The sequence below is a fragment of the Aspergillus homomorphus genome, assembly GCF_003184865.1.
Source record: "Aspergillus homomorphus CBS 101889 unplaced genomic scaffold BO97scaffold_17, whole genome shotgun sequence".
Lineage (NCBI taxonomy): Eukaryota > Fungi > Ascomycota > Eurotiomycetes > Eurotiales > Aspergillaceae > Aspergillus > Aspergillus homomorphus.
Window position 1 is genome coordinate 304,899 of NW_020291903.1, and position 12,960 is coordinate 317,858.

Sequence of the window (12,960 nt, forward strand, 5' to 3'; positions counted from 1 at the left end):
AAACATTTGGAGAGATTCAGGACCATATCTGTTGATTCCAGTGGATTCACCGCCAGAGTTATTGGCACTACTGGCCAGAATTCCCTACTGAGCCCGTGGTGAACTTCCATCCTTGAAAGAGAAGACTTGTTCGGCTACAACCATGAGTCATTCTGAAGATAGTTCCGCACACAGAGACGAAAATTCGGAGCGTGATACCATGCTCCAAGATCTATCGAACCTGAGGTGACTATGCACTGCTATCCGTACAGTTTAGTCGACCAAAGCTTGGTTTTCGAGCATTTCCACGAGACTCAAAGGTCGACTGCTCGAGAAAGAAGTTGAGAGTTCGCAAGAACTAATATATCCACCAGAATGAGATTCCGAAGACCGCAACCATGCAACGCGTCTCAGAAAATTGAGTTGATGGGAAGGCTATCCAACTGAGGCCAAAAGTCCAGCATCAAGTCTTTATCCAATTCAAAATAGTCCAATAAGGACTCTGCTCGCGGGTCCACCGGATCTGTGTAGCGATTGTGTCCCATTGTAAGGTGCGAATTAATGTCTGGATTGTCGTTGCCCTCACGGTTGCCTGATGACTCAGGGGTAGGTCCTTCTCGGCGAGTCAATCTATCAGCATGACCAGCCGAATCATACAATTGTGCCAGTTCCGGATCTGCTCCTCCCGCGTCAATTCTCTCTGCACCTCGAATGGGCGATGTCCTTGTGTTAGATAGACCCAAACGAGTAAGCTCCTGGCGGAGGCCTTGCAAGATGACACCGTACTTCCATGAGGGCGCGTTACGGGCCGTGGCATCAGCAAGATGATTTTGAGCAAGTGTAGATAGCTTGTAGAGTGTCACTTCATCGAGTTCGACATCTAGCGACCCTTCTAGTCTCGGCAAGAAGGGAGTCTCAACGCGGAAGATGCGACCCCGTCGAAGCTGTATCAGATAAATGTAGATGATTGATAAAGCGTTGAAAGCAATGTATTGCGAGTACCAAAATGCCGTGTAAAGCTCATCATCATGCACGAAGCCTAGGATCAGCTCAATAGCATCGCAAGCTGCAGTGAGGCAGGTGCAAAGAAGTTTTCGGTAACTCGGTTCACATTCAGGCCACATCTGCCCATAGTTACGTAGTAACAGCGGCCTGGTAATGAACATCACAGCATGGTACCGAGCAAGTCGAAGGACTGTAAGTTGGCGTCGGAAAACCGGCACCAGACTACTCGGCTGGATGACGCCCGACAGAAATGGAGGTAGCCCGGCTTGCCAGTCCATGACCTTCTTATGTAATGTGCAGATATTGGCAATCTGCTCTTGACTGGATATTCCCGTTTGCACATAAGGTTCCTTGACTGCCTGAGTCAAGATACGAGCTAGAAGAACATGGAACAGAGGAGCGTCCATCAAGCAATCCCGCTTTGTTAGTCGGCTCTCTTGGGGTGTCAGGTCAGAGTCATTGACTCTCGTTGGCAGGTCTTCATCGATGTCTTCATCTTGCCACAAACGTGGTCGACCCAGCATGACACTAAGGTACTTGTCAAGAGTGTACGAGCACCATACAAGCCGACGTTGACATTCCTTTTGCACCAGACTGTCCCCATCATGGCTTCGTTTTGTGCGTCCATTATGCAGCCCGAGGGCCATCATCAATTGAACGGTTGTCCCAAATGTGAACCATGCTTTGTGGGGCCTCGATGAGCTCAGCAGATATAGCACCGCAAGAAAGCGCGCTTGAACAGATGAGAGGCTCGGAGCCCCCGTCTCATGTGAAAGGATACGGTCTGCCTGGGCATAGTACATCTCACTCTTCTGCCAACCATCTTCATCTGCATCCCGCATACGTCCGCTTATATCCGTTCGAAACATTGTTGCCGTACTAAATAGAAGTAGAAGAATGGCCTGAGATGCTCCTTCGAGCAGAGAACCAATGGGCGAGGGGCTAGACTGGTCGTGTGGTGTTTGGCCGTGGTACATGCGATCAACAAGCATCTCGATGGTCGGCTGATGAAGAACCCGGTAGGTAGGTGCAGCAAAGTCAAAGTATCTCTGGACCAAGCTTACTGCTGTCGCTCTATCGGGCCATGCAAATCTGGCGGGTGGTACTGACGGCACGAAACGATCACCATAGGAGAAAATGGAGACTGACGAATGTGCATCGTGATCATGCTGCTGTGAGGGCGACTGTCGCGTCGCGGGATGCAAATCTTGGACAACGCGGTCCAGAAAGGAATGCGCAGATGTTGGACCCCAGTATTGTCCGGCCACCTGCGGCGAACTTTCATTAGCTCCCACCTCGACCAAGGACTCTTGAGTTGAACGCGCAGGTGCAGGAACTGAGGAGAGGAGCGGACTGTCGGGACTCTCTACGGCAACGGATCGAAGTCCGTCAGCCGAAGTCCGCCGATGACGAGGGTAAGGAAAGTATACGTTCCCATTGTCATATCGCCGGCGGTCCGGAGTCGGATGTTGTCTGTCATTGGAAGCGGATGGCGGGGGGCTCAGCGCGACCCCGCGATTGTATGCCGTCTGGTAAGTACACGTCAAATGCTTCCGAGTGCAAGGACCACAGGGAATATTTCCGGTGCATGCTTTTTTCTTGGCCTTGCAGGCGTCGCACGCCCTAGTGACCTTTCGGGCCTTGCGTGTGGGCTCGTGGGCGCTGTCCGACCTCATTTCCGCCCGCTTACTATCGCACGCGGACGGACTAGAGCGAAGACAATAGCCACAGACGTACTATTTTGACCTCATTTAGCTGAGCATATTCAATAAGCTCAGTGTACTATCGCGAGCCGGGTTGTAGTGAGGCGTATAACCAGACCTCCAGATTCTTCGTATGCGCTGGCATGAGGCAGGAGTGGTGGTGGATGAACGCGACCAACTACTTCTCTTCCGACAATTTCCGCCATTTTTTTCCGCCCGAGCTGCCGAGCCTTGCGGACTCATTTCTTAATCAGCAGCAGAGCGCGGGGAAATGCATCTCGTTCTTGGTTCGGCGCGGTCCGACAACCACTATAGGTAATTTAATACGAGTACTGTACCAGGGGGCGCATGGTGTAAAGGGAAAAAGTCAGCTAGGTGTAGAGTCAAAGTACCGGTATCGTATAGACATAGACTAATCCTTGCCTTCCTAGTATATAGCAAGGCCTGGGTATTTAAGATACAGATTCTACTAAATCATTGACGTCACGACTATTTCATGACTAAGGCATGGGTGTTCCGTCACGGTAACCACTCGGTTGCACGGGGTTAACCATGACACATGGCGCATCACCCAAATATATAGCGTTCCGCAAGAGACCTGATTCTCAATCCTCTAAGAGTTTAAATGCAAGTGTCAATTAGTACAGCAAAAACCCACTATTTATAAGTACAAGGCCAAGCTGACGCTGAGGAATCACACGGCCTACTTCTACTTACTTTGCCTTACTCCATTCACCTGTAAATAACTATTTTTAATCATCTAGTAATCTAATTTTTGAAGTTACAGTACATTATACCTTGAATTATTATAAATAATCAATATTGATCCTTTATTTTCTCTACTTAATTTTTTTAAATTTGGTATATAGTATATTTCTTAGAAGTATATTAGGTACAGGTACTCAATGTGTCATTTCTCGGGATGGTATGATAGGCGCTGATCAGGAGCGTCGTTTGTAGTGATCGATGAGACGATTATTCCTCGGAATGAGATTATGGAAGACGGTGAAAGTGCATGGCTACATCAACAGGGATGAAAACTGTGTTCTCCATAGGCCTAGATCCGAGGAAACGCCGAACATCAGAGCAGAAATTACTCAACGAAGTATTGTCACCCATATGTTCTGGTTCAGATATAGTATATGAAGTAGCCAAGGGCTACTTATGGTACATTTTGAAGAGAAGTAGCCATGCGACTTGCCAGCAACTCAGTAACGTTGACCGGTGAGCTTGACAAGGGACAGTTGGAAGCGTGGGACCATCTTCCAAGTACGGCACGTTGTATCTCAATTCACACAGAAATATCAACTAGTTCACAAACTTCTCCGCAACCTTTTGAACAACCTCAGTCACAGAAATCGCGGCAAGAATGTGAACAGCCGAAACCTTCACGCCTACCTCCCTGAAAAACCACCCACTCAGCTGCGCCGCGACTAAAGAATCAACACCAAGCTCGTTGAGCAGGGTGTCATCGGTGATCTCTGTCGCAGACTGCAGCACCGTTTGAAGATAACTGGTAAAGTGCTGGCTCAAAATATCTCGCACAGTCGCGACGGCAGACAAGGTCTGTTTGGCACGCTCGAGTTGGACGCTTAATGGTGCGTCCCCTGGGTCTGCTTCAACAGCATGGTCTTCATGATTTGTCGTACTTGAGAATGCAAGCATATGAACCATTACTGGGTTGGAAGAGTGGCTTGCTTCCCATACTCTGTACTCCGGGCTGCAGCGGTCTGGACAAAGTCCAGCGGTAACCACCCGACGTCTGCTATCAAGAGAATCTCCAGCTAGAACAGCCTCCGCAAGAGACTCCAGAATCTCGTCATCGTTCGTAGTATCTATATCTATTCCGGGCCCAAGGTAAAGTACACTCGAGGCAAGACCGGACATAGCTCTTTGACGGGCTAGTGCTGAAAGATAATCAGTAACAGCAGACTGTTGCGGATCCGGTTTGACCGGGCAGCGAGAAATTCCTAAGAAGAGCTCTAGATTGGGAGAGTCAAAGAGCCGCGACAGAGCTTCGAGCCTTTCGATTGTGCTCGCCAGGGCGGTATCAGGCGGGGTGTAAGTGTCAAGTTCGCCGCTGAACACAACCCCGCGGACCGATGGCAAGGATGAATGACCGTGAATTGCAAGCACAGTGTGCGCAAGACTCTTTTGAGTAGGAACTGTGATAACTTGCGCGCCACCAGATACAACCGCGGACACCCATTGGGCGTTTTGAGAGGATGGTGCGGCCAGGACCAGGTGCTGCGCGCCGCGAGATACAAGCCACTCGGCAACAACGCTCTCCAGGGCTTCGGGGAGTCCCCAGAGAACATATGTGCCCTGCGGGTGCAGAGACACCGCGTCATTTGCTGGGTGGATCTGTGCTCGGACCGGCTTTCCCTCGTCAGTCAGCCAATCAACCACAGATGTCGGCGCCGTATCAATCTCTCGAGAAAGCAATCTGGCCACCGTGTATACTGGAAACGTGGCATGCTTCGGGTAGGACCACCCTAATACACTCTCTAGGGCAGTGTTAACACCACATGCCGGAACTCGTGCGTGTGATGGACCGATATCACAATATCGAGCCGTGGGAAACAAGCTGCAGATACGATTCTGCCAGTTGTCACTTTTGGCGCGATCAAGAACAATTGCCGCCACCTTAGATGGTACTGGGAGAAGTTGTCTTAGTCGATGAGTAGGCGTACGCTCAGGTATACACAAGACACCCTGCCTCTTAAATGCGGCGGTTTCCTTGTGCGTGATAGCCAGTATTTCAACCCTGTGTAAGGGTGCAAGCGCATTGAGGATGCGGAGTATGGTGACATCAGGATCCAAACTCAATATCACGGATCCTGGTTCTGTGTGCGATAAAATTCCTCTTACGAGCAACATACCCATTGTACTTGCAAGAAGACCAGGTTCTTCTGCGGTAGAGACGGCTGCGGGTATGGCCCAGCACCACGAAGATGGGATACGTATCCACGTCGCATGGGACTCAGACAATGCGAGGATGCGGCAGGGGCCACTCTCTCCTGTCAAGGAATACTTATGGTTGGTGTGACTGGAAGCGACTCCGATCGAGAGGTAGCACGCCCCAATGCCTTCAATATTGATACTGTGTGCTGTAGAGTAGTGAACTTTGACTTCGACTGTGGTTGTGGGGATACGAGATAAATCTCGTATGGACAGGTATGCATGAAGACCAGCAATCCGCTTGTCCGCGGCTTTCACGTATTCCAGTTGCATGACACGATATTCCAGGTCCCGATTGAGTAAAAGAACGTCTTCAATCTCAAGGTGGGCGGCCAGGCGTCGCTGATTCATACGCCCGGAAAATATGTGGCGCGGTACCTGTAGAACACCTTTCTCGGACAACCGTAGATGGGGCTCTAGAGGCGCACCAGTGGTCATAGCTAGACATCGTGGAGCATCAATACTAACGAGGTGCATCAAAAGCGTCGCCACAGTACGGACATTCTCCTTGGAGGCCGCAGCAGAGGGAAGCTCCAGGTACTGGAAAATTGTGTCTGGATGCTCCATACAGAACCCTCGGAGAAGGCCTGCTGTAAGAGCTTGGGAGAGGGAGACGGTCATCCCAGCATTGGAGGCAGCGCTAACCCAGAGCAACGTGCTTGCGCCGGCGAATAATCGCCTCAGTATTCTCATCTCCTCTCTGGGGCTCGAAAAAGCACTCGGTTTTGCAGAATCCGTGACAACAAGCACCACCGGCGCAGGGCACCCCTCTCTAAATTTGATCTTGCTGATATCATCGACCAGTACGATCCGCTGGAAGCTGGCTTGAACAGCGAGCCAAGCTCGATCCATCCACGTACTGTGCGCCGCTGCAATCACCAATTCGGGGTGCCCGCCTGATTGGACAGGAAGAGCTTTCATGAGCGGAACCGTGGGGTCAACAGCCCGGCATAACATGATCGAAAGACCAGATAATATCTCATCATGAATTGGAGTTATGCTATCGAGTCCACTGAAACCGTGATCGAGGAGGATATCCTTCCATGCCTCGCGGGTACGAACAGGTCCACCGGATGAGTGGCCAGCATCTATATCTTGCCAAGCGCTCAATGGAAGTAAGAAAGTCCGATGAATCAATTGAGGATTGGTATCTTCAAGAACCAAGAGGTAGCCCCCCGCTCTGAGAAAGCTGCGAAGCATCGTGAGGGTGTTGGTTAAGGACTTTGTATTGTAGAGGGCTTGATGAACAATGATGAGATCGACGGAACCCGGTTCGAATGACTGATCTGTTAGATGCCTTTCCTGGAGAAATGACTGTGCAGGTTGCTTCGTGCTCGGTGTCATCGTCGATTCGTCGATAACTGCTCGTGTATACGCTCTGCAGGCAGTCCCAATCTCCCCCAGCACGCGTTTTGTCAGCCGATCGGTTCCACTACTTGTCACCTCCACAATATTCATCCTAGGGTAGAGCGCTGCCAGCTGTCCGACCAGCGAGACCAACCGGCCATACCATGGAGAGAATTCTTCCGAATTCGTGGCGTAATACTGGTCCAGAAGCTCAGCAGTAGGACCACCGGTCTCGTATTCAGATTCCAACAAGCTTGCCCACTCCCCGCCGATGGCCGCGAGGGGGCCGGGTGCGGGTGCGCAGGTATTCTCAGTTTTCTTGTCCAGCCACTCTGATTGACAGACAGGGTTTCTCCCCTGCCTGACCTGGGCTACTACATGCTCAGCCCATCTTAGAAATGCAGCCTTAGTCCCCGAGAGCTTTCGATGCTTCCGCCCATATCTTTCGCTAAGATCCCGCAAACGCAGAAGAGCCGACTGTTCACGGCCTATCAGAGTACTTTCAGCGCTTGACTGGCATAACACATTCCCACCTGCTGCTGCGCTAGGCTGCAACGGTATCCAGTCCATCTGGCTAAATAGTTTAGGTAGGGTGGGGTGAATGGCGGTGCGACTCAGGTGGAGCCCTTCACAAGATATCAAACACCTGTCGCCTGAACAAAAAATGTCTGTCGCGCCAGTGATGAGGCCCGGAGCTCTGGTGACGACCACAGCGTCAATGGTCAGGGTTTCACTGTCTTTTGGTCGCACTGTTGGGTCAATGGCCAGATAGGAGATCTTTGAGATCCTGTACAGTGACTCGGTAATCTCGTCCACCCTCCTAGAGACTGAAGCTGCTAAAAGCGTCTGGAACGCGTGGTCAATGGTTGCAGGGTGGATGTGCAAGACTGGCTGATTTTTGTCGGCCGGATAGGTCATTGTGGCCGAAGCCGCCTGTCGGTTGCAAGAGAGCGTAGACAGACATTTGAAATCACCGGTGTTGTCGTGGCCTAAAGCAGATAGATGGGAGTAGAATTCGCCGACATCTATCGGGTCAAGCGCTGCTAGGGGAAAGCGTGCAGGCAAGACTTGAGCATCAGGCGCGCCGTATATGACTCGGAATCGGCCGGAGGCTACGCAAAGGAGCTCGTCTTCAACAGCTACTTGACAAGTAAAGTTTCCTCTTGCGCAGGGCCCGTTCGATTTCATTCCCACAGCGAACATTGTCTCGAGCCCAGCCTGGTGAGCCGGGAAAGGTACATCTTGCTTGACTTCAAGGTCATTAAGCTCAATCACTTGTATCGGAGACGCCCCGGCCATCGCGATAGCTGCTTCAATCATCATTGCGACATACGTTGCGGGTGACAGAACGGTCTTTCCATGCCGTTTATACCCAGTCATCCAAGGGAGCTCCTCGGGACGCAAGTAGTTTCTCCACCGCCGCTCTCCCTCGCCAGAAGTCGGAATAACTCCACCCAATAACGCATTAGGCGGATTGCGAGCATGTAACCGTGCTCGAGATAGTCTCGACTCGGCCCAATAGGTCTGGCTATGATCAAAGGGGTAACGTGGCAGACCCTTTACCGCAACTCCCGAAATGTTGGTACGGAATGCATTGATATAAGCCTGTATATCAAGTCCCCCCTGACCACAAGCAGTCCATAGCTCCCCGATCGCTGTGGCAAATGATTCAATCCCGGAAGTGGATCGCTTCGCTAGGCCTAGGTACGGCGGGTCTATCGGTTCTGACATGTCCTTGAGGATCTGGCTCACTGGTCCACGCATAACAGGGTGTGGACCCACTTCGATAATACAGTCATAGTTCGTCACCCGAGATTGAAGGGCAGCAGCAACAGCTTGCGAGAAAGAAACAGACTTCAGCATATTGTCCACCCAGTATACGCTTGCTCCATCATTGATTGTATCGCCAAGGTCTAATCCCGGATACACAGTTGAGAACCAGCGCGCTGGTGAGCTCAACTTCCTAGGCTGGAAACTGCAAGCTTCCAACGCCCGCCTGTAAACTTCCGCGCATGACTGCATATGATGCGAATGATACGCAGTATCCACATGAAGACGGTGCACTGCTTGTCCCAGACTAGAAAAAAGCCACACCAATTCATCGATGGCCTCACGGTCTCCCGAGAGCGTCACACTTGTAGGAGAATTGTAAGCTGCAATTTGAATCTTTCCTGAATACTGGGGAAGGTTACAGATTGCCTCTGCTTGCTTCCAACGAAGCACCAAAGCTATCATGCTGCCAGGAGTTTGTTGAGTCTGAGACTGTTGAATCGCCCAGCCTCGTAGATAAGCCACCCGAATCGTGTCTGTGAGGTCAAGCACTCCAGCAGCATATGCAGCGGCAATCTCGCCGGAGGAGTGGCCGACCACGCTAGCAAATTCAAGGCCAAGATTGCGAAGGAGGTTAACCTGGACGACCTGAATAGCCGTACGTAAGGGTTGTGATATGCTAGCTTCATGAATGCGTGAGACTGAGCCAGAGGCTGCTAGTTCAGTCATGAGGTCAAAGCTGGGCCGGTACGGTGGTGGCAGCAGATTGAGGGCCTGTTGCATTTCAGCCATCCATTTCTGGGCCAGTGGACTTGCTCTGATGAGATCGAGGCCCATCTGTGGCCACTGCGCCCCCTGACCAGTGAAGATGCCCAGGACATGGCATTTTCGATGAGGATGAACAGGGCGACGAAGCTTAGAGGGAATCTGGCCATTGGACTGGCGGAATATCTCCTGTTTGATCTTTTCTATGAGCTTGTCTCTTGAGGTGGCGGTGAACATTATGCGGTATTTATGACACGTACGTCGGGTCATCAGGGTCAACGCTAGATCTGTGAGGCTGATGCTTGGATTTTCACCCAGAAATTGAAGAAGATCCTTCAGAATCATTCTCAGTGAGAGCCCAGAGGCCGCTGAAACAGCAAAAGGAAGAGGGCAAGGTTCCACGTCATCTTCTTTGCTGAGCCGACCTGATGATGTGGGCGTGTAGCTTTCAAGGATGGCATGAACGTTCGCACCGCCAAAGCCAAATGAATTCACAGAAGCGCGGCGAGGTACCCCGGGGGCCAGGCTTGGCCATGGAACCAGTTTATCTGGCACTCGGAGTCGGGATAGATAGGGCACGATCCGAGGATTGGGAGAGGATAGCAGGAGGTTCGGAGCAATCTCCCCATGCTGCAAACACAATGACGCCTTGATCAGTCCAGCTAGCCCAGCTGTCGCTTCGGTATGCCCAATGACCGTCTTTATTGAACCGACATACAGGACTTGGGACCCCTCTACAGTATCCACTGCGCTATCCCCGAAAAAAGCACCATAAATGGCACCAGCTTCCTGGGGGTCCCCTGCTGGCGTCCCCGTTCCGTGCGCCTCAAAATATTGACATCTCTGCTGAGCATTCTTGGCATCTAGGCCGATACTGGCGTAAGTCGATTCGATCAATCGCTGCTGTGCTTGTCCGTTCGGCATCGTGATCCCCATGGTTCGACCGTCGCTGTTCACACCTGTAGCCCGGATCACACACTCAATCTCATCTCCTGCAGCGATGGCATCGCTCAGTCGTTTGAGAACCACCGCGGCGATCCCTTCTCCTCGCGCGTAGCCGTCCGCGGAGGCATCCCACATCCGCGATCTGCCCGTAGCCGACAGCATCCCTGTTTTTGCGTCGGCTATATAGGGATTTGGGGATAGGATCAGATTACTCCCTACCGCGACCGCCATCGTACAGTCACCTTTCCTCAGAGCTTCCACTGCCAGATGGACCGCCAGCAAGCTGGAGGAGCACCCGGTATCCACCGAGAATGAGGGGCCCGTCCAATTGAAAAAATAGGAGATCCGGTTGGCCATGATAGCGGGGGAATTCCCGGTGACCGTGTATGGAGGAATGGATTCAGGATCTGTGAATTGGAGTTGGCTGTAGTCTGTCCGGAGAAAGCCACAGTAGACCCCGGTAGGGGACCCCTGCAAGGCATCGAGTCTCTGTCCCCCAGCGTCGAGAGAATCATAGACTGTCTCTAGAAGGAGGCGTTGTTGCGGGTCCAAGGCCGCCGCCTCTGCCGGGGAGATGTTGAAGAAAGCAGCGTCAAAGGCTCGTATGTCTTCCGTCAGGAAGTACGACTCGGCCACACTGGTGGCGCCATGCTGTTGACTGTTTGGATGGTAGAATGCATCCACGTTGAATCGGTCACTGGGAACTTTGGAAGCGACATCCCGCGGATTGCGGATGAGCTCCCAGAGACGAGCTGGAGAGGAGGAGGAGCCGGGAAAGCGACATCCCGTGCCGATGATGGCTATGGGTTCGAGAGACATGGACAAAGTGGAAAGGTGAGACGGTCGGACAAATTCAGAATGCGAGACGGGGAGAGAGTGACTCGATCATTATTTACTACTATACAGTACCTACTAGCTAAGCAAATGTAACGATATTCCAAGTGTCAAATCTCGGTCGCATATGCTGACCGCTACAATACTGCTGCTGTATCTCCTGCATGCTGCAAATGACCTGTCACAGCGTATAAATCGGCAGGCCCTGACATACAAGGCAGACAAGTCCGAAGTAGTCTTCACAGCTGCCGCTCATCCCCGCCCAGCGGACGTCATTTGGTTTCCCCCTTGCTTCATCACCGTGACACAATGCGCCTTTGCTCTCTTCCGGGCTCCTGTGTGTGAGACTGTGAAGGATCGTCGTCGGGAGCTGGATCGAGAGCAGATCCCAATCTATACCGGACATCACCGATTGTCAACCCCTCCATACAACCTCCAAGAGACAAGCCACCATGGTCCATAGACCCATCACCACATTGCTACGGAAGACGTAGGACCCACTTCCTGGATTCTTCGCATCGAATCTCCTCATTTGGTCCACAAAACCCATTATCCAGACACCCAGCCAAGAGACCCACAACCATCGGGAGCCCAGAGGGCATAGGGTCCAACAGAGGGCTCCCGTCACTATAATCGCCAAAGCTGTCAGTACGCGGTGAATATGCTGTCCCGCGAGCGTATACAAGGAGTTGACACCCAGTTTCTTGTCGTCGACAATGTCCTGGTAACTGTAGGCGGTATTGAAGTAGAGAGTCCAGGTGAACACCACTATACAAAGCGGCAGACTCGACCTCACTAGTGCGCTGAAGGAGTCTAGATCGGGATAAATCGAGGCGCGGCCGAAAAGTACCGGACATGATGCTGTCAAACCGAGAACGTATTGCGGATAGATCCCAATTCGGCGTGCGAGCGGTCTCTTGCAATATGGGTAAATCAAAGTTCCCAAAGTAGGGGGGATCATGGAGTGCAACCTGCAGTCTCGCATTGTCAGTGAGGGTCTTTTGATGAAGCGGACAATTACGAACACATATTGACCGTCCATCATCCAATACAAGAAGGTCGTCGCCGTGGCCGCTTGAAGCAGCATCCAGACCATGGCTTCTGCCGTGTGGAGTCTGCCTGCAGCTAAAGGACGATCTTTGGTGCGGGCAACGCGAGCGTCGATGTCTCGATCAACCCAGTCATTCCAGACCATGCCTGCACCGGAGAAGATGTACGCGGCCAAGGAGCAGAGAAGAACTCGAGTCAGAACAAACGTGACGGAGACGTGGCTGGGATCTTCGCGAAGGCGCGTACCCCCCGCAAGAAGTGTCGACCATACTGTGCCTTGTCAGAGTCGATGAGCAACAAGATATTGGGCAATGTTTGGGACCAACCTCCAGCGAAGAGGGAAAGAAAGGAGTTGTACTTGTCGTATCGCGAGATCCGGATGAGGTCCCACGGGATCTGGCCCAAGGACCTGTTGGGAGCTTTAGAAGAATGAACCATTTTGGGACGGGATGTCAAGCAGCTATGACCAGCAACTTATTTGATGATAGATGTATACGTCTCGTCGACATGTTACTCTACTTATTTATGCATTTCTGGTTAAGGGATTTTGTCAATTTTTCGTCAGCGCATCCCCTGCATACCTATATCATCACAAGTTAGC

The 12,960-nt window shown here is 51.8% G+C and overlaps 3 protein-coding genes across 3 annotated transcripts; all 3 read right to left on the bottom strand.

The window, feature by feature from the left end:
- Positions 1-389: 389 nt before the first annotated feature.
- Positions 390-2,660, bottom strand: BO97DRAFT_344867 (Zn(II)2Cys6 transcription factor; the record flags this gene model as incomplete). Its single annotated transcript, XM_025691752.1, has 2 exons — positions 390-2,272; positions 2,396-2,660. 2 exons carry the CDS (start codon positions 2,658-2,660, stop codon positions 390-392), a joined length of 2,148 nt encoding a protein of 715 aa, XP_025551622.1.
- Positions 2,661-3,760: 1,100 nt separating this feature from the next.
- Positions 3,761-11,294, bottom strand: BO97DRAFT_451709 (ketoacyl-synt-domain-containing protein; the record flags this gene model as incomplete). Its single annotated transcript, XM_025699004.1, has 1 exon — positions 3,761-11,294. The coding sequence occupies one exon, from the start codon at positions 11,292-11,294 to the stop codon at positions 3,996-3,998; it is 7,299 nt and encodes a 2,432-aa protein (XP_025551623.1). The 3' UTR covers positions 3,761-3,995.
- Positions 11,295-11,724: 430 nt separating this feature from the next.
- Positions 11,725-12,800, bottom strand: BO97DRAFT_451714 (4-hydroxybenzoate octaprenyltransferase; the record flags this gene model as incomplete). The annotated part of the gene is made up of 3 exons (XM_025699005.1): positions 11,725-12,280; positions 12,335-12,629; positions 12,686-12,800. Coding segments are annotated over 3 exons (966 nt in total), but the record flags the coding sequence as incomplete, so codon positions are not given.
- Between the last annotated feature and the right edge of the window lie 160 nt (positions 12,801-12,960).